A 23,399-nucleotide genomic window follows, 5' to 3' on the forward strand; every position below is an offset into this window, starting at 1 on the left:
CGCTTTAGTTGTAATGAGCAATGAAATCTTCTCACTTAGGAGATAATTATAGTTTTACTTTTTACCAATATGTTATAGAATAATGTATGTTTTCAATTATTTTCATTATAATTTGTGAGATGCAGTTGCAAGTGGTTTACAAAATTCCCCCAACCTCAGGTCATTTAATTGTCTTATCTTTAAACGACCTCATTTGCGTCGTACCTATGAGGCATGTTTCAAATGATGTTCTGTATGTAGTGTAGCTGTGTGTGAAGCTGTTCTCAGTATCCAACAGACACTACTATGATGTTGTTGTGGCTTCGGTTTCTCAGCCAAAACTAGCAGGTGAAATCTCTGCTATCATTTGGTCAGACCATGCTCCTGATATGCAATTTAACCAGTTTATCTCTTGGTTAAGAAAAATAACAATATGCAAAATATATGAGGTGCAAAAGGTCACTTTCTCACACACTCTCATACACGTGCAGCTCTCACACACATGTGCAAGCTGCTTACGGCTGTGGTAATACAAGATGCTTATGGCTGTGGCATGATTTCCCCTTGATGTGTACTCTTTACCTTCACTGACATACAACTAAACCACTAATGACTGATGCCAAGACAGTCGTTGCTGAGAATAAAATAAACAGACATGACACCATCGGCAGCATAATACTCCTTTGTTTGCACTCTTGGTTCATACGTTAATATCCCATGAACAATAGCATGACAGACACCATTAAAAGATACAGGTTACTTAAAGTTATAACAGTGAATTTTGACAAGTGCATGCTTTTTTCTTAAACAAAAATATGTTTTAAATTCAACTCACTTCGATGTCCACCAGTCTCGAGGCCTTTTTCCGAGACCCTTTCTTTCATTAAACTCTTTGGAAATGTATGGCGTCTCACTTTCCAATGTGGTCGGTGACTTTGTGAGGTCATTACAGGCTGGTGAACATGCCACATACATACAGTGTGGTCACATGATTTATTTTCTCCAATTGGCCTTCAGATCAGATGTTTGTATCTAATTAAGCAGCCTTCCCCTTTGATGCCTTTTAGCATCTTTAAGCCCATATCTGATCTTTATCAAGATGATATGCATATTTTATGAAAGAATAGAGAGAAACCTAAGACCTGAGAAAATATTGTGCTGCAAAGATGGATACAGAAGTTACAGTGTCGTTCACTCCAAGTCATCCACCAAACATACATCAGCCGTCATACAAAAGTCTACCTCTCACACACTCCCAGTGTCTAAAACAATTTGACATAGCAAAACAGAAAAACAAAGAATGACGAAGAAAAGACATTGACAAAAAACACCTAGATGGTTTCAATCGTAAATTGAAGCCACCTCATTCTTCATAAGTACCAATACACTTCCTATTTATCAAGTAACACCTTTCAGGTAGATGTACTTCCTTTATCTGGTATATATGTAACTGTCCCTTTGATATTATTTTATATTTTTATAATAAATATGGAGAATCAAGTGGGAGCCAAAGGAACATCAGGTGAAGGACACACTGACTGTTTGTCGCCTTGGTAGGTAGTGCTTCCTTCTACAGTGCAGGATTTGACATTTGCACGTTAGTAGTATTCTAAAGCACAAACAGCCAGCAGCCCGCCTTTTGATCCTGCATGTTCCACACAACCCTCCCACTTTCATTCCTCCACCCACCCATCTATCCGTCACCCATACATCTCTTCATCCATTCCTGGATAATTCTCCCCATCTCCTCAGTCATTGTTTACCGCGTCTCAAGTACATCCTTTTCTTTCTTTCTTTTCCTCCCAATCGCGTCTACTGGGTCTTCCTTGCAGCTGCGGTGGCTTCTGTTTTAGCTGCGGCGGCCTCCTTGGTCTTGTCAATGTAGGCCTCGTGGAAGAACTGACAGAAGAGCACAAAGTAGCTGAGGTACATGAGCGAGGACCACACAATGTTCTGCATGTGCGACGGGCACTCCTGACCCTGCTGCATCCACGAGTACACCAGGTAGTTCACCACGCAGCCCACCAGCATCTGGGTGATCTGCGTGAGCGTGATGAACATGGCGAATTTCCTTGAGACCTTGAAGCCAACCGCCCTCAGGGCGTAGTAGGAGTACATGACGGCGTGAACCAGGTAGTTCATGGTCATGAACCAGCCACCGCCGGCCACCATGTCCTTGTAAGAATACCAGGAGTACAGCAGAACAGTCATGTGATGGTACCAGTGGAGAAAGATGAGCTTCTGCTTCCGCAGCACAATGAACAGGGTGTCACCTGCATAGTGGGTGTGGAGAGAGAGTGAGAGAGATGGAATATAGAGGGAAGGACAAAGAAAGTATACAAAAAGTGAGAGACAGAGACAGAGACATTGAGAGAGAGAAAGAGTTAGAAAAGGGGAAGGAAATGGACATTTCACAGTTACAAATTGAAAGGAACAAAAGCTAAGACATTTCAGGTAACACTTATTACTAGCACTGAGTTCGACTTCGATGTTATCTTCTAATACCATGTTCTTGGCAAATCAATGTTGTAAGATCATGATGACAATATGTAGGCATGATAAGACAAAGTGAGGACCCAAATAAATCTTTACTGTGCTCTACAACTTGGCTTTATATTTGTCTTTATAAGTGGATACTGTATCTCTGGTCCTGTTTAATACATCTAGGTCTGAAATGCACTATGGGTTCACTCAGAATCTTTATGCTGTAGGTGTACTTTCACGTCAACATATAATAACAATGTCTGCGAACAGAGCAGTCTCCGGGGTGTATCGGTTTTAAAGGTTTGGGGAAGAAAATGAAACTTTGCTCTGTGAAACGGGGCCCACCATACCTGACTAATTGGTGAACCCACTGCTTGAAAGTGGAAAACTACCAGAGGATTCAGAGTTAGCTCTGTGCCCCCGTCTGTGTGTGTGAGAGAGTGTGTGTTTGTACAGCATCTCTCTCTCTCTCTTTCTCTCTCTTTTCTCCCTCTCTATCTCTCTGCCTCCCATATGCCTCTGTGACAGCAAGCAGTGCCTTGGCTAAGTGGCTGCTATGTTCCATTTGCAGGCCTCAATGTGTTGGTCACGGGCCAGCAGGTTTGGCTCCACCCAACCAAAGCGCTAGAGCCAAGTTAAGGATAGGGGCTTCTATCCCCCTCCATGTGCCCCTGAGATGGAGCTCCTGCTATGGGCTCGTACTCAGAGCTGACAGGGTGTGGAGCCCCAGTGACCGCAGGACTGGGCAAATACAAAAGAGCAAAACAGGAAGAAAATGCGTTCCCAGACAGACTTTGGCGACGAGAGAAAGGTCATCCAAACTTGCACCCGTTGGGGTGAGAGGGCACGCCTGTCGCTGAGGGCATTGAGGACAGAAAAGATCATCGAAGATGTCATTTGTTTCTTGAGCTACTGTGTGTGAAATGTCTGACATGGCAGCATTTTCATGCCTACAGATCCGTGTGCCGATCCTCGGATGGGTTATTTCAGCCACATGGGAGCAGAGATATTTCATGTAAATTATTAACATATTTTCATATGTCCAATACCACAAAGTCTCATAAACCACAATGGACACAAAAAGGCATTCACATGTCAAACACTTTCTTACAGATAATGGTAGTAGTAGTAGTATACTAGTAGTAGTAGTAGTAGTATACTAGTGGTAGTAGTAGTAGAAGTCAGTCATCTTACCCAATTCTGGTGCTTTACTGAGCACAAAGGCGTAGGCCCAGAACTTGCTGACCGGCCCATTGTAGAAGCTCTGATCACACACTGACTGCTTGAGCCCTTTAGTCATCAGAATGTATGTCATGTAGCTCCCAGTGCGGACAGCACCAAATATACTGGACAAGAGAGAGAGAGACAGAGAAAACAGTTAGCAGAATACACTAAGTCAAGCCCAAGAACCCTGAAATACGGTCACTCCTGCCACAGCAAAGTTTGTACAGCATCGTTGTTTACACAACTACTGCCTATGCACACATGTGAAAATTTGCAGCACGAGGACTTCTACACAGTGAGTTCTTTACTCAAAACTATCCGGAACATACCTTTATAATTTACCTGATAGTTATATATAGCTATTTAATGCTATACAACATGCTTACAGCATGTGCATTGACTGTGTTAACGTTCCCCAACAAGAAACCAAAAATCGGCACTCAACAGAAATAGGGAACTAACAAATGACCAACTGACAACCAGAACGAAACAGGTGGGGTTTTAAAATGGGTTCTAAAAGGCATCCATAGGGGTACTTACTGACTGGGTGCTTGCCAAGCCAACTCAAGTAAGGTCTTAACAAACACTCACCATGGACATCCACTAGACTTGCCTGACATCAGACAAACTAATGGAAAAGAAAACCCACAACAACTTAGGTAATGGAGTGCAAATAAATGTGGAGCAAACCAAACAGGGGAGACATGAGATAAAAACTTAAAGAGGAAGAGCTAAACAGCGGTGTCGCTCTTCCGACATCGCTCATGCCAAGTTGAGAACTCCACCAGCCACTCTGCAAGCACAGGTGAAACTACCGACTGACTAATGAGGCGACAGGTGCAACACATCCTGACCAATGAGGACATTTCAAATCAGGGCAAGCCACACCCAAACAGAGCCAACCTCGAAATTGAAATCGAGCAAAACCCCGAAAACCCATAACAACTGGACCGGTGTTGAAAATATCTGCTGCCACTTACCTAAACACTGCGAGAGTGAGGGACCACAGCACCAACGGTTTCCTCAGCTCAAACTTCTCCCTTCGTTTCATCACACGGCGACCGCCTAGTATGAAGGCAGCGTAGAAGGCTGAGAAAAGGAATGACTTCTTCCTGTAAAGGATGGAGTTTTGTGAACATTACGCATTCGACACTCACTGCTACCTGTGGTGGACAGTCAAGTAGTGTAAGAACAGGGGGAGTAAAATATGCAGTAGTACTTTATGATGACATTTTTTTCCTTTAGTTTATTCAGTAAATATTTTCTTAACTCTATTTCTTGAACTGCGTTGTTGGTTAAGGGCTTGCAAGTAAGCATTTCACGGTAAGGTCTACACCTGTTGTATTTGGCGAATGTGACAAATAAAATGTGATTTGATGAGATTTCTTTGAAAACCCTAGACCTTGCAAAACGTAAATGGCAATAACTTCCCTCCATTCTGCACCATCAGCTTCGTATGGTGGCAACAGCACTGTTTATTGCTCTTTTCAGCTGACTAGGTTAGAACCAGGAGATAAGTGCACTATTTTGCGTAGCTTCCCTGTGAAAAATGGTTGGAGAGGAAAAAGGAGAAAGCTCATTTAGGGTAATGACGATCAAAGTTAGGTTGAGGAAGAAAATGTGGCTTGTCATTATGCTTGAGTTCTCTAACTATGATAGCAAAGGCGTCGCCTCTCGGCCCATCTGCCATCCTCCCAGCCAGATTGGAGTTGTTTTTGGAGTTGTCAATTCAATGCAGGAGAGATATGACCTAAAAAGTCCACTCACACCACCTTCTTTGCTCTGCCCATCCTTATAACACAAGTTTCCAGAACCAATTCCCAGAAGCATTATAGGGATCATATGCCCCCTTTCTGGTCAATGCACTTCCCCCCATATAACCACGAACATCCTCTTTCCATGAACCAGAGGTACATTTAGGAAGTAGATGGGAAGTTTACCTTTAGGCACAAGCTATATACATTTATGGATAGATCCATTTGCTTTGAAGTGAAGGAAGAACTGTTTCCTGACCAACAAAAAAAGGCTCTGTAAACAAAGTAAATCTGACATTATAGAAATGTAATAGATCCTAACTTCCTATAGGGACACTCCCTAACTAGCCTGTGTTGACCATGTGAATAATGTAATACTGACAGAACTCCTGTAACACTTCTGAACAATCTTACACCAAACAATATCTTGAAAGGACATTACTGTTATTGACGACATGTCACTCTTTGTGCAAAATGCACGAAATGAAAGCTTACAGGCTTGATAACTGATTGAACAAAGGACAAAGCAGTGCAGTTAAAGTCCAAAGAATCTGCTTTCACACAATGAGCGCAGAATGTCCTCGTTGTTTCGATGTAAATAAACAAGTGTGAAGAACGGAGCGACTCAGAGTAAGAACCCTACTTAGCGAGGCAGAGCGAATTCTAGATGAGCAACAATCCCCACATTCCTCACACACTGTCTTCAGACTGAAAAAAGGTTAAAGGTCACAATGATAAATGGCCTTCAGTGTGATTCCTCATAACAGTACGAAGCTTCAGAGATGTGGATATTATGAAGTAGAGGACAAAATACCCTTTTCACACTATTGCACCAAACCCAAACCAAACTCTGCTTTTATTTATTTATTTTCTTTTCATTGTCCTTTTCAGCACAGTTCCTAGAAACCAGGTAACCAGGTCAGCTCAGTACAGCTTTGGTTCAGCTCGGTTTGTCTCAGTAGTGTGAAAAGCCCTACAGAGTACGGTCTGAATGAGGTACAATAACATGAGAGGAGGTATTGCTATTGGGAAAAACCCACAAAGTTCAGAGAAAACCTGAGGCATGGTCAAAGTCTACAAATGCGTTCAAGGGGGCTGTCTCTCTCCTTGCTTGATCAGGTCAGCTGTGGCCAAACTATGCCTCCAGGAATGGAAATTCATTTGAGATGTCAGTGTGAATTCACATCATGTCTCCATGACTCGTAGTAGCTGCAAGTGGCAAGAGCATTCAAGTCGGAGCTTCCATTAGGGCTGAATGTGTCTCTTGCTGCCTCTCTATTCCTCGGTCAGAGTACATTGAAGATTCCTCTAGATGCTTATCACTGGTCAGTTTAGCATTATCATCATGGTTAAGGTTATGATTGGGGGAGTATAAGCTGATCCTAGATCTGTGCCTCTAAGCAACTCATAACAGAGCAGCTCTGTCAGGGTTATAGTCAGGATATGCAATCATCTCTGAATGACAACATCAGAGAAGGTGTACGAATCCATCTTCACCTGAAACAAGATTTATGCACTGCACTTCAAACAATTCCCAAAAAATAGACTTTCTTGGCACTGGACTCATTTCTTCATGACTGATTTATTTGTTCTCTACTCCTTTCTGACAATATTGAACCACAAAGCGACATGAGACAGGATATATTTAGGTGAAAACTCAGTTTGTAAAATAACAAAAAAGTGTCTGCTTAAATGTAAATGCAATGCTATTTGGAAACCCCAAATGACAGGACACTGTACACCATGAATGCTGTTGCTGACTAATAACAATGGCACAACCCACTGGGCAAAAACTGGTTGAATCAACGTTGTTTCCATATCATCTGAAAAATAAAAATGTTACGTAATGAAGCTGAATAGATGTGGAAAACTGATCATATTTTTTAGAAGTCATCAACGTAAGGGATTGAATGTATTTTTTTCCATCCAACTTTTAACTTAAATGACATTGTGGAATGTTTTGTTGATTTCACATTGAATTACCATTAGTTGACAACTCAACCAGTGGTAGACATTTTTCTTCATCAGTATATCACACCTCTCACATCCCTGAGAACTATCCAACAGAGCTCCTCTTTTTGCCAGTCATCATCACCATCCGTGGAGAGCCAGCCAGCTCCCATGCATTCCCTTATCATTTGGTGAGACTTGCTGGGCGGTAGCCGAGTCTGTGTACCAAAGCCACTGCTGGAGCTAAGAAAACATTAGGGGCTGGTCGAAAGCATTTCTGATAGAGCGAGCAAAGCAGTGGCGGGGATCGCATTCCCTCGTATGTCTGCATCATGCATCAGGTCATCCTGTCAAACAGAGCTAGCAAGTATATATATATATATATACTGCTCAAAAAAATAAAGGGAACACTTAAACAACACATCCTAAATCTGAATGAAAGAAATAATCTTATTAAATACCTTTTTCTTTACATAGTTGAATGTGCTGACAACAAAATCACACAAAAATAATCAATGGAAATCCAATTTATCAACCCATGGAGGTCTGGATTTGGAGTCACACTCAAAATTAAAGTGGAAAACCACACTACAGGCTGATCCAACTTTGACGTAATGTCCTTAAAACAAGTCAAAATGAGGCTCAGTAGTGTGTGTGGCCTCCACGTGCTTGTATGACCTCCCTACAACGCCTGGGCATGCTCCTGATGAGGTGGCGGATGGTCTCCTGAGGGATCTCCTCCCAGACCTGGACTAAAGCATCCGCCAACTCCTAGACAGTCTGTGGAGCAACGTGGCATTGGTGGATGGAGCGAGACATGATGTCCCAGATGTGCTCAATTGGATTCAGGTCTGGGGAACGGGCGGGCCAGTCCATAGCATCAATGCCTTCCTCTTGCAGGAACTGCTGACACACTCCAGCCACATGATGTCTAGCATTGTATTGCATTAGGAGGAACCCAGGGCCAACCACACCAGCATATGGTCTCACAAGGGGTCTGAGGATCTCATCTCGGTACCTAATGGCAGTCAGGCTACCTCTGGCGAGCACATGGAGGGCTGTGCGGCCCCCCAAAGAAATGTCACCCCACACCATGACTGACCCACCGCCAAACCGGTCATGCTGGAGGATGTTGCAGGAAGTAGAACGTTCTCCACGGCGTCTCCAGACTCTGTCACGTCTGTCACGTGCTCAGTGTGAACCTGCTTTCATCTGTGAAGAGCACAGGGCGCCAGTGGTGAATTTGCCAATCTTGGTGTTCTCTGGAACATGCCAAACGTGCTGCACGGTGTTGGGCTGTAAGCACAACCCCCACCTGTGGATGTCGGGCCCTCATTACCACCCTCATGGAGTCTGTTTCTGACCGTTTGAGCAGACACATGCACATTTGTGGCCTGCTGGAGGTCATTTTAAAGGGCTCTGGCAGTGCTTCTCCTGCTCCTCCTTGCACAAAGGTGGAGGTAGCGGTCCTGCTGCTGGGTTGTTGCCCTCCTACGGCCTCCTCCACATCTCCTGATGTACTGGCCTGTCTCCTGGTAGCGCCTCCATGCTCTGGACACTACGCTGACAGACAAAGCAAACCTTCTTGCCACAGCTCACATTGATGTGCCATCCTGGATGAGCTGCACTACCTGAGCCACTTGTGTGGGTTGTAGACTCCGTCTCATGCTACCACTAGAGTGAAAGCACCGCCAGCATTCAAAAGTGACCAAAACATCAGCCAGGAAGCATAGGAACTGAGAAGTGGTCTGTGGTCCCCACCTGCAGAACCACCCCTTTATTGGGGGTGTCTTGCTAATTGCCTATAATTTCCACCTGTTGTCTATTCCATTTGCACAACAGCATGTGAAACAGTGTTGCTTCCTAAGTGGACAGTTTGATTTCACAGAAGTGTGATTGACTTGGAGTTACATTGTGTTGTTTAAGTGTTCCCTTTATTTTTTTGAGCAGTGTATATATATATATATATATATATATATATATATATATATATATATATATAGAGAGAGAGAGAGAGAGAGAGAGAGAGAGAGAGAGAGAGAGAGAGAGAGAGAGAGAGAGAGAGAGAGAGAGAGAGAGAGAGAGAGAGAGAGAGAGAGAGAGAGAGAGAGAGAGAGAGAGAGAGAGAGAGAGAGAGAGAGAGAGAGAGAGAGAGAGAGAGATAGATAGATAGATAGATAGATAGATCGATCGATAGATATATAGATAAAACGTTGATGACTTAATATTTAGGTCATAGAACTAATGACTGAACCTGGTTTTAATCATAATGTAGGATCGCACAACACTGGATCATAACGACAAGCACATACTGCAACTCTGTGTGTTTACTTGTGGAAGAATATGTCCATTGGTTTGGGGCTTTATTGAAAAATCGGTGAAGTAATTATCTTGCTCTGCAAATATTTAAACAGTATAAGAGGCCTTTTTCAGAGCGAGAGACTAGGGAAAGTGTGAACATTTCTAAACAAATCTTAACTGAAGGCACAAATCACACCTGAGCAAGATACTGTACAATGGCAGGAACTATTTGGCTCAATTTCTGTAATACAAAGCAGTCTTTCAATTTTGCTGGCTAGATCTGCACACACCTTCCAAGCAGTTCACAATAAGTGGCCCTTCCCCTCCCCCTAGCTGTGTTGGTGAAAGCTGGTAGCTATCCTGCTGTGTAACTTAGATCTGTATTAGCTGGAGCAGGAGATTTCTCCCCTTATGTAACACTGACTTTGCAGTGTGAGGATGAGTGTGTATGTGTGTTCAGTCTTGGAGCTGCCCTCACAGTAAGGTGACTGAGTTTAGGGTGAACAGCTTTGTCTCCTGGCTATCTTTGGTTGTTTGTAGGTTGGACAGTAGCAGAGGAATCAGTAGTGGTGTTAAGTCAGATCCCTTAAGTCAGGTACGCCAAACTTTTGGTTCCGTAACAAACTGATACGTAAGGCCAAGCTATAAATAAGTCCTGAATATTACAGATTCTGAGTCTATTTCAGTGGTGTACGAGTACTATGGGCTTGGAAAGGAATATACAGTGTTTCTTGCATCGAACAAAACCGAACCTTGTCACCAGGCTCGAATTTCTGGCCCATAGAGCCTGGTAACAGTGTGGGAATGTTTGGAACATTGTGGGTGTGGATCTACTGAGTGACATGCTAATCAATTTGTATTCTGAGAAAATCACACGACTATGAGGTGTGGCTCTAAATCAAGGCAGGAGAGAGTCGTCACTAATCAACACAGACACAAAGTCATAAACCCTGCCTATTTCTACAATTTCTGTTCTTAAAATCTGATTTTAAACCTAACCACACTATAACCTGATGCTTAAACCTAAATTAAGCTTAAATTAACTAGTTTTAAATTTGTGGCTATGGAAGCTAGTGGAAACCGAGAGGGAGCAAGCCTCCGACAGTTGTATTAGATTATGAAAATCACATTATCCATATTATTTGGGTGAGCCCAATTGATTCTGAGTTCAGGCATATAATGTTGATATTGTACGTGAAAACTAATTCTAAGATGCGTACTTTCAGATTTTCCGAACTCACTTCCTTGCTTAAATCACTTGCACTGCTTGTGCTTTGAAGTCCACAAAGTAGGGGGAAGGTTCTAAAGGTTGTGCTAGATAGTGATAGACTGAGAGATCACCCAGTTGTTGCCGTTCCTGCCATAGACTCCCATTAAAGTTCCATTCTGTGGTGTTGTGAAACCAGACAGGTTGACAGAGAGAGAGCCATCTGTTGGACAAGATTATACAAAATCTAACACTAAAAAGTGTTACTTTATGTATACGGCAGTGTATTTCATGAAAAGGGGAAGAAGAATGAGTTCCAAAATTATATGATTATTTCAAGTTGTACTTCGCCAAAATCGCTCCGCTATTTCCTAGTTGCTGAAACTCGAATAGTTTGCTTCATTTCTCAGAACAAAGCCTTTAGACTGACGAGTTTCAGAAGACAGTTATTTGTTTCTGGCCGTTTTAAGCCTGTAACGAACCCACAAATTCTGATGCTCCAGATACTCAACTAGTCTAAAGGCCAGTTTTATTGCTTTATTGCTCTTTCCTCTGTTAGCATCTTAACTCTCAGCTGGGACTGTGACGAGATGGCAGAGTCAAATTTGAGAGAGGGTTTTTCTCTTGAGAAACGTTCACAGGGAGTCACCCAATATCTTCAGCTCTGTCTCCCCAATTCAGATGAGCTGCTGGGTGAATCAACGTCAAGCCATGGGGTGTGCTCTGGGTCGATGCAGTCAGCAGCAATCATCATCTTTGCAGCCTGTCCTTCTGGGAAAAGCAGCATGCAAAACATTACTCCCAGGAGTCGATACCATAACTCATTGGAGACCAGCTAGCTGGCCTAACCTTAGAGAAAGGAAAATTCTAACCTTTGTCAGAGAGTCACAATCAGTGATGATGTAGTATTAGCTACCGAGGGGAGAGGAAGCCGATCTAGTACACAATGTTCTGAAAACCATATGTTAGAGCTTGGTGAGAGCGTGGTAGTTCTGTAGTTATTTTGCATACAACCTTCCCACAACTTTCTGGGAATGGTGCAGGATAGTTGTTTAGCTTTGAAACATTCTCAGCACATTTAAGGAACTTCACAAAAATGTTATAGGAATGTTCTAGGAACGTTCTGCAACTGGTTTGACATTGGTAATGTTCTCAAATTGTTCCGAGAACGTCAAGAAACAATGTTCTTCTGTGGGAATTTCAGTACTTCCACAGAACATTCCATACAAGTTCCAATGTGGTTCTGATTAATGTCATATTTTTACTACATTCAGGGAATATTTAAAAAATTGTCTGACTGAAGCACAGTTCTCAGAACATTCAGAGAATATATGGTTTCTCTTTTATGTCAGTTCCTGGCAATATTCTGAGAATGTTCTAAAAAAATGTAAATCTACACATTAACATTAATAAGCTTTACATTCCGTTCTCAGGACATGAAGAAAACATTCCATAAAAATCATAAGGAAACGTTAGCAACATTCAGAACATGTTTCTAAGAATGTTGTTTGAAAACATATAGTACATTCCGTTCTCAGCGTCAACCAAACTCACTCTAGGTGTGTTGGCCATGCCCACCTATTGGGCACACCTGACTTAATGAGTATATATGTTATATATATGTTTTCATTACTAATGCCAAAACAAATTAATGTCCATGTTGTCCTACTGTATCTGTGCTTGGAGTTCAGAAAAGTGAATCCCAAATAAGATAGCAAATAACCTTTAAATGTAGTTCTTACAGTGTTAAGAAAACTTTAAATAATAACCATAACAAAATGATCACAACATTTAGAGAATGTTCTCAGAATGTTATTTAATAACCTTAAAATAACCTATAATTTCCATCCAGCCTATCAGAAGGCAAGTTGACGCATATTGCTTACACCTACAGTTTCCAATCCCTTCAAATGTATAGGAGTTCCTAGGAGGTAGGGGTCCCTTTCGAATGAACCCATTGAGAGTGCATTCTCCACCCAGTGATTAGAGCTCTAGGAATCCATGACAAAAGCTGCAAATGTTCTTGGCAGCTGAACAAAGATTTAATAAGCAGACAAGTTGGACTGGATCAGTAACATGAGTAACATGAGACTGCAGGAGGAACAGTAATCTTCCTAAGACCTACAAGTCTGTTTTCATTAATGGGCACATCCTCAATAGTACAGCATACAGACAATACCATTTGTCTTGCACATCTAAACCTCAACTAACTTTTAATAAGAGCAACAAATCTATCATCATAATGCTCTGACAGAACCATCCAAAATTTGAACAAAGAGCACAATAAATACTGTATGTCCACGCAACAAGCTAACATGGTATCCCATCATGCTTTGTTGGGGTCTACAGCACTTCCTTCAGAATTGCACAAAACAACTGATTCTACAATGACATGCAGTCACCCAAGAGGATGGTATCCAATTGCTTGGAAGCCCATTGAGGGTTTCAACGACTGAATACACTACACAACTTGAGCAACCATCACTGACGCTGAGCAATTGGGACATCTGTGGGGAATCGAGTGAGAATGACTCAGCAGGTAAATGGAATATATGTGTATTTCAGTGGCAGGCAGCCACAGTGTGCTGGACATTGAGACCAACCTTAATCTTAATTGCAGGCAGATAGCCAGCTGTGAGCTGATCTGTAAGGTTGTTGTTTGGACACTTGCTGGCACAGAGCCATACACTCATGTTTACAATTATGCTTATCCTATTGCAATTGAACGGTGATCTCTTGTGAAAAAAATCTGTTTAATATCATCATCTAAATGTCACAGTGCCACTTTGTTGGCTCACTGCAAGAGAAAAGGTTTCTTAATCCATGAAATGTCTATATATTCCTGAGAAACAATTATGCAAACAAAATATGACACCAGGGGCAGCTTACTTAGCCATTAAGTGAGGGTAGCTATATGCTGATTGTCAAGTTAAGCACACTGGCCCTGAAGCCGTTGCAGTGATGCAAGCCTGGATTGGCCAGACGCCATTTCCAGAAATGCTGAGTCAACCATTACTCTTCTCTCCTGTTTGTATAATTGAGCACCCCAATAGCTGAGAGGCAGCAGAGAACAACCCTTGTTACAACAACGAGGCAAGGTTTGCATAAGCTTGATTGTTCGCAGTTGTTCACAAAAGAGCTTATCATCTGTCCTCACTTCCCCCAGGGGTTTTGTTCTCGCTGGACTCAGGTGCACTTTCCATAAGTCTATATTAGTACTGGCTGCTACAGAGTCCATCCCTGCAACCATTTCATCACACAGTAGTCAATAGACAGCTACTACAGCAGCCTAGTAGCCTACCATTAAACATTTCCTCTTTCCCATTGGTGTTTGGTAGGCCTCAACATAGCCCATTCAAGAAATTTGATGAGAGAGAAGGGGTTTTTCCCACATAGTGAGAACACATTTCAATTACAGTGCCACAGAGTTTGAAAGTGTTCTTTTGATGAGAACATGGATCAGAACGTGTCATTAAGGTATTTGGTTTGATTGAATAGGACCCCAAAGATTGAAGGCAGTTCAAATCTGCCAAAAAATCTATCACACATGAAGCAATGCATTGTTATTGTATCTGTATGGCAGAGAAAGAAACAGGTTGGTTAAAATGAAATGCTTATTTTCCACTCTAGGAGTTTATGTTGAAGGGCTGCAACTATTTACAACTACTTTTCCTACTCTAAAATCTCTCTCAAACCATGTTACATGTTCATACACCTATTGTAGGGCTCTTTCTATTTCATTTTCTTTTGGGTGAATATGACTAACCACTCATGAATGATTATTTCCTCTGAGAACCATGCAATACAGTCTTGCCAGGCAGACATCCCTGCTGCAAACGCTTCCCAGAAGAGTCAGCACAGATCAGCTGCGATGTGATTGGCTAGCACTCTGTCAGCAGACATCATTCTATTGGTCAGTTGGTAGTACCAACTCATGGACAGCTCCTGCACAATGTTTCCACTATTGGTCAGTTGGTAGTACCAACTCATGGACAGCTCCTGCACAATGTTTCCACTATTGGTCAGTTGGTAGTACCAACTCATGGACAGCTCCTGCACAATGTTTCCACACAGTTGATTCTGACAAGGATCACATTTGTACTCACCCAGGAACGTTTCCATTTTAAATTAAGTGTTTTATTGCAACATAAATGTTTCTACTATAACAAATGACCACACTTATTTTAGCTACTTTATAGTTTTGTAGCCTACCCATAAACCAGCATGTGGCAGTAGTGTAGGTTGCTGCTGTTGCTGCGTTACAACATTGATTTCTCACTGTCCATTGAAGGTTTTTCAAAAGGTATAAATACTTGGAGCATCTGTTTGAACGTCAATTTATAACCAATGCTATCCCATTAAACCCAACTCCACGATTTACGATGGAGTTGAACAACATAAAACACGACTGATTTCAGCACCCAAAGACCAGCCCGCAAATACACATGTTGGTGCTGACATCTTCAGGACAGGAATACCGGTTTACTTAACGGAGGAATAAACACACATGTTCATCATTGGTGTTTTAACCAGAACGGGGGAAAATGCGCTTTATTTATTTTCGCACATGCGCAGTCATACATCTCTCATAGGGCATGACTGTACCAGTGTAAGAACACAATTCAACAACATATTAGTCCACATGCCAACACCCCCACTTGCTCTTATACTGTACAAGTCGTATTCAACCTAACTTTATCAACACATTTAGCTTACAGTTATTCATCTCACAAATGTCAGTTTATATTCCAAACATGTAACCCAAGAATTTTTCATTTTTGAACTTCGTTACAGGTTTAGTCAAAACATCTGCAGCCATGTCTGCCGTTGGACAATATTCAATACTTATTTTACCATCACTGAGTGCAGATCGAATGAAATGATATCTGATGTCGACATGTTTACATCTCTGACGACATACTGGGTTCTTTGACAGAGCAATTGCACCTTGGTTATCTTCAAAGATTGTTACTGGTGTATATTGGCACTCACTATCCATCTCGCCCAATAACTGTACAAGGTACAAACTTTCTTGTGTAGTAGCAGCCAGTGCCATGTACTCTGCTTCACATGTAGATAAAGCTACTGTTGGCTGCTTCTTAGACCTCCATGAAATGACAGGTCCACATTTAGTTAAACTAAAACAATACCCTGTTATGCTTCGTCTGTCACTTTGATCTGCTGCCCAATCAGCATCACTATATGCTACGAGGTTGAGTTTTTCCACCCCCTTTTTGTAACACAACTCCTGATTCATTGTTCCCTTCAAGTACCTCAACACATGTTTAGCTGTTATCCAGTGTTGCTCTTTTGGTTCTGATAGGTATTGTGACAGCTTGCTGACAATCCAACTGATATCCGGTCTTGTACATGTCATCACATATATCAAGCTGCCTATCACTTCACGATACCTTTTTGAATCAATAAGTTCACCATCACCATCAAAGTTTAGTTTTTGTTCACATGGTGTTGACCTTGTCTTACAGTCTGACATACCAAACCTTTCCAGTATCTTTGTTATGTACCTTGTTTGGTTCATCGTTATTTTCCCTTCACTTTGTGTAAAATCAATGCCTAGGAAATGTCCAAGCCTCCCAAGATCTTTCATCTTAAATTTTTCACTTAACATTTCTTTTACACTTGTGAGTGAGTCACTATCACTAGCAGCGATAATTAGATCATCGACCCAAATTATCAAAATGATCCTTTCTGTTGCAGTTTGTTTGTTATAAACACAGTGATCAGCTGGGTTCTGTGTAAAACCATTTTCACTAAGGTGATCATGCAACATTTTGTTCCAGTTCCTTCCTGACTGTTTCAGGCCGTACAATGACTTGTTCAGTTTACAGACTAGTTGCTCACCTGTATCTGACCTGACTTCAAAACCCTCTGGTTGCTCCATGTACACTTCACAGTCAATAGGAGCATGTAGATATGCTGTTTTGACATCCATCTGATGTAACTCTAAGTCATACTGAGCTGCTAGCTGCATCAAACAGCGTACTGATGTCATATTTGCAGTTGGAGAAAAAGTCTCCTTATAGTCTATTCCTGCCACTTGACTATACCCCTTTGCAACATATCTTGCCTTGTATGTCTCAGTCTCATCTGAATTGTTTTTGACCACATAGACCCACCTGCCCCCCACTGCATTTTTACCCTCTGGCAGTGTGGTTAATGTGAATGTATCATTTTCCCTAAGGGAATCCATCTCCTCCTTCATAGCAGTAGCCCAAATCTCTGATTTTGGTGAAATCATTGCTTCTTTGAAGGTTTGTGGTGCATTGCACATTACTCTGTAGCAGTAGTCAACACTAGGTGGTATCTGGTCATCACATTTCACTTTACACTCATAGTCTTTTAAGTACTGGGGTTTCTTCCTCGCTCTGTCTGGATAGCGTGGACTCTGACCATCTGAAGTCTCAATTTGCACATCTTGTGTCTCTTCTGAGTTTTGATCTGCCATCTTGGCTTTCGGCATGGGGTTTTCAAATCTCTCCCCATGAAGATCATCACTGTTTTCCAAATCTGTCTGAGTTTGGTGTTCGACTACACCTTTTGTAACACACTTGACTAATCTGTTTTTAAGAACTTTCCCAGTGTCTGGGTAGTAGACTAGGTATGCTGGACTATTTTTATCATACCCGACAAAAATACCCTTTTCACATCTTGAGTCTAACTTTTTCTTGTTCTGTCTATATGCATAGCAAACAGATCCAAATTCTTTCATCTTTGAAAGATCAGGCTTTCTCCCAGTAAACATGTAGTGTGGAGTCTGTCCTACACGCTTATTGTAACACCTATTGCGAATTACTGCAGCAGTCATTACAGCATATGTCCACAAGTTCTTTGGTAGGTTGCTTTCAAGTAGCATGCATCTTGCCATTTCGAACAGTGTTCTCCAATTTCTCTCAGCGGTCCCATTTTGATGGGGTGAGTAAGGGGCTGAAGTTTCATGTCTTATGGCGTTCTTACTGAGCAGTGACTGGAACTCTTTGGCTGTGAATTCTGTGCCATTATCTGACCTGACACACTTTATTTTCCCATAAGGGGCCACATCAGCAATAAACTTCTCAGTAGCTTTTACAGTATCACTCTTTGCTTTTAGGAAATACACAAAAACTGCCCCTGAATAATCATCCGTAAATGCTAGAGTATATCTGAACCCATCTTTCGCCTCTGGCTCAATAGGGCCAGCCAAATCAGTGTGCACAAGCTCAAGAGCCGCTTTTACCTTTTCATCAGGCTCTCTGTTTCTGCTCTGAACAAATTTTCCCTGAGTGCAGATTTCACAGTTGAGGGTAGATTTGTCAATCTTACCTGTGATTTTCATTCCCTCTGTCACATTTTCTAACTTTGACACATCCTCAAAATTACAGTGGCCAAGAATTTTGTGCCATGTGTGAATATCATAGCACCCATGACATCCATCATCATTTTCATCACTTACAGTGTTAAGATAGTAAAGTCTATCGTACTCCTTGATGTCAAAAGTGGTACCGTTCTTGTGGATGAGCTTGTTACACCCCTGTCGAAAGTTGACTGAAGCTCCGTTGGCTGTCGCTGCTTTAACAGAGAAAATGTCCTGTGGAAACGACGGCACGTACAGCGCCTTCGTCAGCGTTGTTTTTACCCGACGACCCGTGTTGTCTCTCAGGTAAACCTCCGCTGCACCTCTCCTCTCCGCGACACCATTCGTTCTTGTTCCGTCAGCCAGCTCCACGGAATGTTTTTCCGGTTTGAAAGTCTCGTCAAACTCCTTAAACTTCCCGATGTCCGTGACTATATGTGACGTTGCTCCCGTATCAACCATCAGCCCTTTCTGTTTCAGTCCACTAACCTGACAGTCACTTATTCTGAATGCAAATGTGTGGCTTTCAGCATCTGTTGCTTGTTTCACATTGTCTCTTCTTTTTCGTCTGCAATTTGCGTCAGTATGAGTGGATCTCTTGCAAAAACTACACCACTGTCTCCGTTCTTTGCGCTCTCCAGTAACGGTACATTCCCGGGCCTTGTGCCCTTTCTGGCCACAGTTGAAGCAGCTTATCTCGGTCCCTTTATCTCTCCCTCTTGGCCAGCTAACTTTAATGTTACTTGCCTTCATCACGTTGTCGTCAGTGGAAATGGCGCTAAACTTCTCGGTGCTTTCATAGCTCCTCAACTTGGTTTTGAACTTGCCAAAAGTTGTCGGCTCGTCACTCTGCGTAATGTGGATGGCAAACGGCTTAAATGATCCGGGCAAACCTTTCAGAATCATTGCAATCAACAGCCCATCACTTAAAGTCTCTTCAGCATTTCTCAGTGCTGTAATAGCCGTCTCAGCACGAATGATATAGTCCGTAACACTTTCGTCAGCGGCTTTCTGAAGAGAAGTTAGTTCAGTGTAGAGGCTAATCACACGTGGCTTCCCTTTACCTGCATAATGTTCCCTCAATATCTTTAACGCTTTTCTCCCATCATCTGCTGCTTCTCTCATTATCAGGGAAAGACTTTTATCATCCAAAACCTGTATCAATTCGGCGTAGGCTTCTTCATTTTTCTCTCCGTCTTCTTCATCTTCATCCACGCTCAATATGGCGGCCTTTAGCCCAAGCAAACGCAAGTGCCCCAAAAACTTTGTCTCCCATAACTCGTAGTTTTTTTCATCTCCGTCGAAATATAATCTATTCCATCGGCTTCCATGTTCCCTCCTGGGCCCATAACCTGTTGGTGCTGACATCTTCAGGACAGGAATACCGGTTTACTTAACGGAGGAATAAACACACATGTTCATCATTGGTGTTTTAACCAGAACGGGGGAAAATGCGCTTTATTTATTTTCGCACATGCGCAGTCATACATCTCTCATAGGGCATGACTGTACCAGTGTAAGAACACAATTCAACAACATATTAGTCCACATGCCAACAACACACAACATTGTTCTGTGTAATTGCGGGCTATTCTTTGGGTGCTGAAAAGTTTTTAATAAAATGCTCCAGTCCGCCCATACTAGTCGCCGCTCAACTCCATCATAAATTGTGGAACTGAGTTTAGTCAGCTAAACCAAAGCATGAGTGGTAACCTCTTTCAGGCTACAACACTGGTAAACTCAGTGGACGAATTGGACACCGATGGCTATAAAAATGATCAATAAGCATAATGGGGATTTATTTCCTGAAGTCACTTACCAATATTAAGAGGGTGGTGTGATTGCAGATTAAGCATAACCTGCTTATAAGATAAGAGATAAGATCTTAAACCATTTTTGGTGAGCATATGTCCAGAATATGAACATATAGCCTATCCCGGGCAGTGCCATTATTATGTTTCATGTTTGGCTATAATTTGATCACCTTCTTTTTAGGAATGTGGTTGTAATGGTTAGCATCATAGACGTATCGCTCTGTTTCAAAGAATGAGCACGTTTGTTTAGTTATTTTGACCGTTTGGCCACAGAAACGTGCCTAGCGACTCCAAACCGGAGCGCGACGGACGGTAGGCTAGATATAATAGTAATAAACTAACGGTCTACCTCTGTCAGCACCCCGCCTTCCAACGTCAGGTTTCTTTCATTCATAGCCTGCCAGTTGTCACACAAGCTATTGGGCAGCAGTGAATGTAAGATGCCTAAAATAAACATACTACTTCTCTTCACTGACAAATCACTGAAAGTCACATCAGAAGATGCTATGATCAGTCAGTTCACTGACACCAAGGGACCCTTCCTTGATTCATTGTAACTAATGCACAGCAGGCATATATGCATCATAACAATGCTGTGAACATGGTAAACTACTGTGTGCGGACGATACTCTAACTTCATAAGAGCGTTTATTATAGGATAGCCTATAAGCAGACCATAAACTATTTGCAAACTTGACGTTAGCAGCATCCAGAAACATAGGCTATATTATTCTTATTAATGAAATTCCTGTTTCTATTTATAATATGATGACATTATGCTACATATACACCAACAATCATTCCAACATCAATATTATATTTTATACAGCCTACCAGTTTTCTTGCATCCATCGTATGGCTTCGTCCTCGTTGAACTGTTTCTCAAATTCGTACTCTTGCAGAGCCAACACCGACATGTTCTCTGTGAGCTTTCCTATAAACGGAGACAAAATTATATTCTGACGATGTGTTATATTTAACTGAATTCTCTCTATCTCAGCAACAACTCTTTTCTCGCATTGATCTTGCCACTGCCAGAAACTCCCAAATAAATGCGAATGTCCGGCTATATGCCTTCCACCTAGAGCCGGCATACGCCCTCTCCACGAAGGAGTTGGATTCAAGGTCCTAAAGCCCGTTTTAAGTTAACTTCTCCAAGTACAGCAGATCATCACTGTAAGGCCTGTGTGTCAGTCACTGAGACTGCACATGCTTACTACAGCCTATTGGGAAATGTGCAGCAAAAATAAGTCTTCACATGAATCCGAGTTTCCTTTCCTTCTAATAGTGCATCAACATTTGGTAACACTTCATATGCAAACCCTCTTCATGCTGCATTAGAGCACATTCCTAATGCCTTATAAGCCATGCATAACAGGTGCTAATAACACTGCATATAAACGTACATTACAACATCCAAAGAGCATTATTGCTAGTAAATTATAACAGTTTGCTTCATAAGGTATTATAAAGCCTGGCCGTAAATGTGGATGTTATAATACCCTGAATGAAATGCTCCACAGGGGTGTAACGAATCTACGCAAGAGTTATGTATTTTTGCAAGGTTTGCAACTTATAATGCCAGTGTTATACTGCCCTGTATGGAATGCTCCATAGGGATGTAACGACTTCACCAGTCCATGCAGGGATTCCGTATTCAGGTTTGGTCACCAAGGCAGAGTGTGGAATGAGACTATACCACTTAACGAGCACATGCATATTATGCCATCATAAGTGGTAAAGTCTCATTCGACCTTACAGATGTAACTCTGCCTTGAGGGCCAAACCTGAATAAGGAACTCCTGCATGGATTCTCAAGTCGTTACACCCTTGTGGATCATTTCATACAGGGAATTTTAACACTTGCTTCATAGGGCATTATACATTTCTGGTTCTATTCTGGTCCTGGATGTCCCTTAAATTCGCTACATTAGTTAGAGTTATGTCCTATTAGTAGGGTGGTAGGCTGTGGAAAGGTTGCTGGAGTATCATTATGCATTGCTCGACCAGTTGGCACCTGCGTATGTTCGCAGTGGGCTGAACTTATCTGAACTCTTGCAATCAAACTGTGATGTTTCCCAAGACAAGAGTTGGCAGATCACCGGAAAGCAGCCTAATCAGAGTGTACCCTGGCAGCTATTATCTTGCCAATAAGTGGGCATGATTATTTGGCCAGACTGGGTTGAACCTTAGCCTGGAAATAGGCCTATCTATATATTATCAGTTCCTATTGTAATACATTGATACTCACTCTTGATTTTATTTCTTGAAGTGTAGCTTCACCCTTCACCAACCATATGAAAAGAAACACACACACACACAGACAGACAGAGACACACATTCAGACATGCAGACTGAGCTTGAGTTGTCTACAGTACCTTTGACTTGATGATGTGACTGAATGTTTGCATTCTGTCTTACCTCATCCAGTCATCCAATATGGAGTGGACTCCCACAACCTTGTCCTAGATTTGACAGGGGGAGGAAATATCACCTGATGTAGAAATAAATACTGTCGTCATCAGTGTGTGATACAGAGGTACTATTTCTTTCTGCACATATTGCATTATTGTGTCTGTGTAACAGAGGTGGTACGGTGAACTAAGCTCGCCTGATGAGTAACCTCACCTGAGACCTGAAGACTTGCATTAGCTTCCTGAGCTAATCCCTAGGCTTTAGTTCTGTGGGCTAACACAGTTTTGGGATGCGTATGAGTCCTGGATTTAAATCCCAATTGGCCAACCTTGTACAAGTTAATTAGCAAATAGCCACTTGAGTAACTTTACTTCCTCACACAATTATATTCTGGGATTCAGGGTGGTGTACTGATGCGCCTTCCCGTAACTGTGAAAATTGTAATTTTAAGTTTGAAGGATAGATGCGACCACAAGTGGCAGAGCTAAACTGTACTCTTTTAATCCTAACGTCAACTGAACAATACAGATCCTGGAGGGTAGGGTAGAACATAACCCCAGAGTCACACACTGTAACAATAACATCACTTTTCTACTGTACAGCAGGCTGAGGCAGAGGTGGCAGAGCCGCTGAGGCGTCCAGCCAGGCGGCTGGTAATGCTGCAGGGTTGGGCTTGTTAACCCCTGGGCCGGGAGGTGTTTGCACTTTGTGAAGACCGCTAGCATGTCAGCGTGAACTGTCTGAGAGATGGAATGTGACTGGTACAAGCTGCCGTCTCTCCTGAACAGGGTTTGACCAGAAGGACTGGAGCTTGTTGATGAGGTTGGGCCATCTGATCCGGACCCAGTCAGAGGCGGCTATGACTGGTGGCCTAACCCACCGTGTTTTGTCAAAATGGTTTTTCATCCACTGTTGGTGGG

At 42.2% G+C, this 23,399-nt stretch overlaps 1 protein-coding gene across 1 annotated transcript; it reads right to left on the reverse strand.

Annotated features, from left to right (window-relative positions):
• Positions 1–645: 645 nt before the first annotated feature.
• On the reverse strand, positions 646–21,150 carry LOC106611586 (elongation of very long chain fatty acids protein 6). Its single transcript, XM_014211954.2, has 4 exons — positions 20,899–21,150; positions 4,668–4,799; positions 3,658–3,809; positions 646–2,252 (listed from the first exon to the last, which is right to left on the reverse strand). The coding sequence occupies exons 1-4, from the start codon at positions 20,979–20,981 to the stop codon at positions 1,792–1,794; spliced, it is 828 nt and encodes a 275-aa protein (XP_014067429.1). The 5' UTR covers positions 20,982–21,150; the 3' UTR covers positions 646–1,791.
• Between the last annotated feature and the right edge of the window lie 2,249 nt (positions 21,151–23,399).

Source organism: Salmo salar, chromosome ssa09 (assembly GCF_905237065.1).
Source record: "Salmo salar chromosome ssa09, Ssal_v3.1, whole genome shotgun sequence".
NCBI classification, from domain to species: Eukaryota; Metazoa; Chordata; class Actinopteri; order Salmoniformes; family Salmonidae; genus Salmo; species Salmo salar.

Excerpts from the sequence above, each read along its gene's own strand:
- LOC106611586 (XM_014211954.2), bottom strand. The coding sequence starts at position 20,981 with ATGTCGGTGTTGGCTCTGCAAGAGTACGAATTTGAGAAACAGTTCAAC. Across the intron at positions 4,800-20,898 it reads CGATGGATGCAAGAAAACTG|GAAGAAGTCATTCCTTTTCT; the intron begins GTAGGCTGTATA and ends CATCCTTTACAG. Across the intron at positions 3,810-4,667 it reads CTCACTCTCGCAGTGTTTAG|TATATTTGGTGCTGTCCGCA; the intron begins GTAAGTGGCAGC and ends TCTCTTGTCCAG.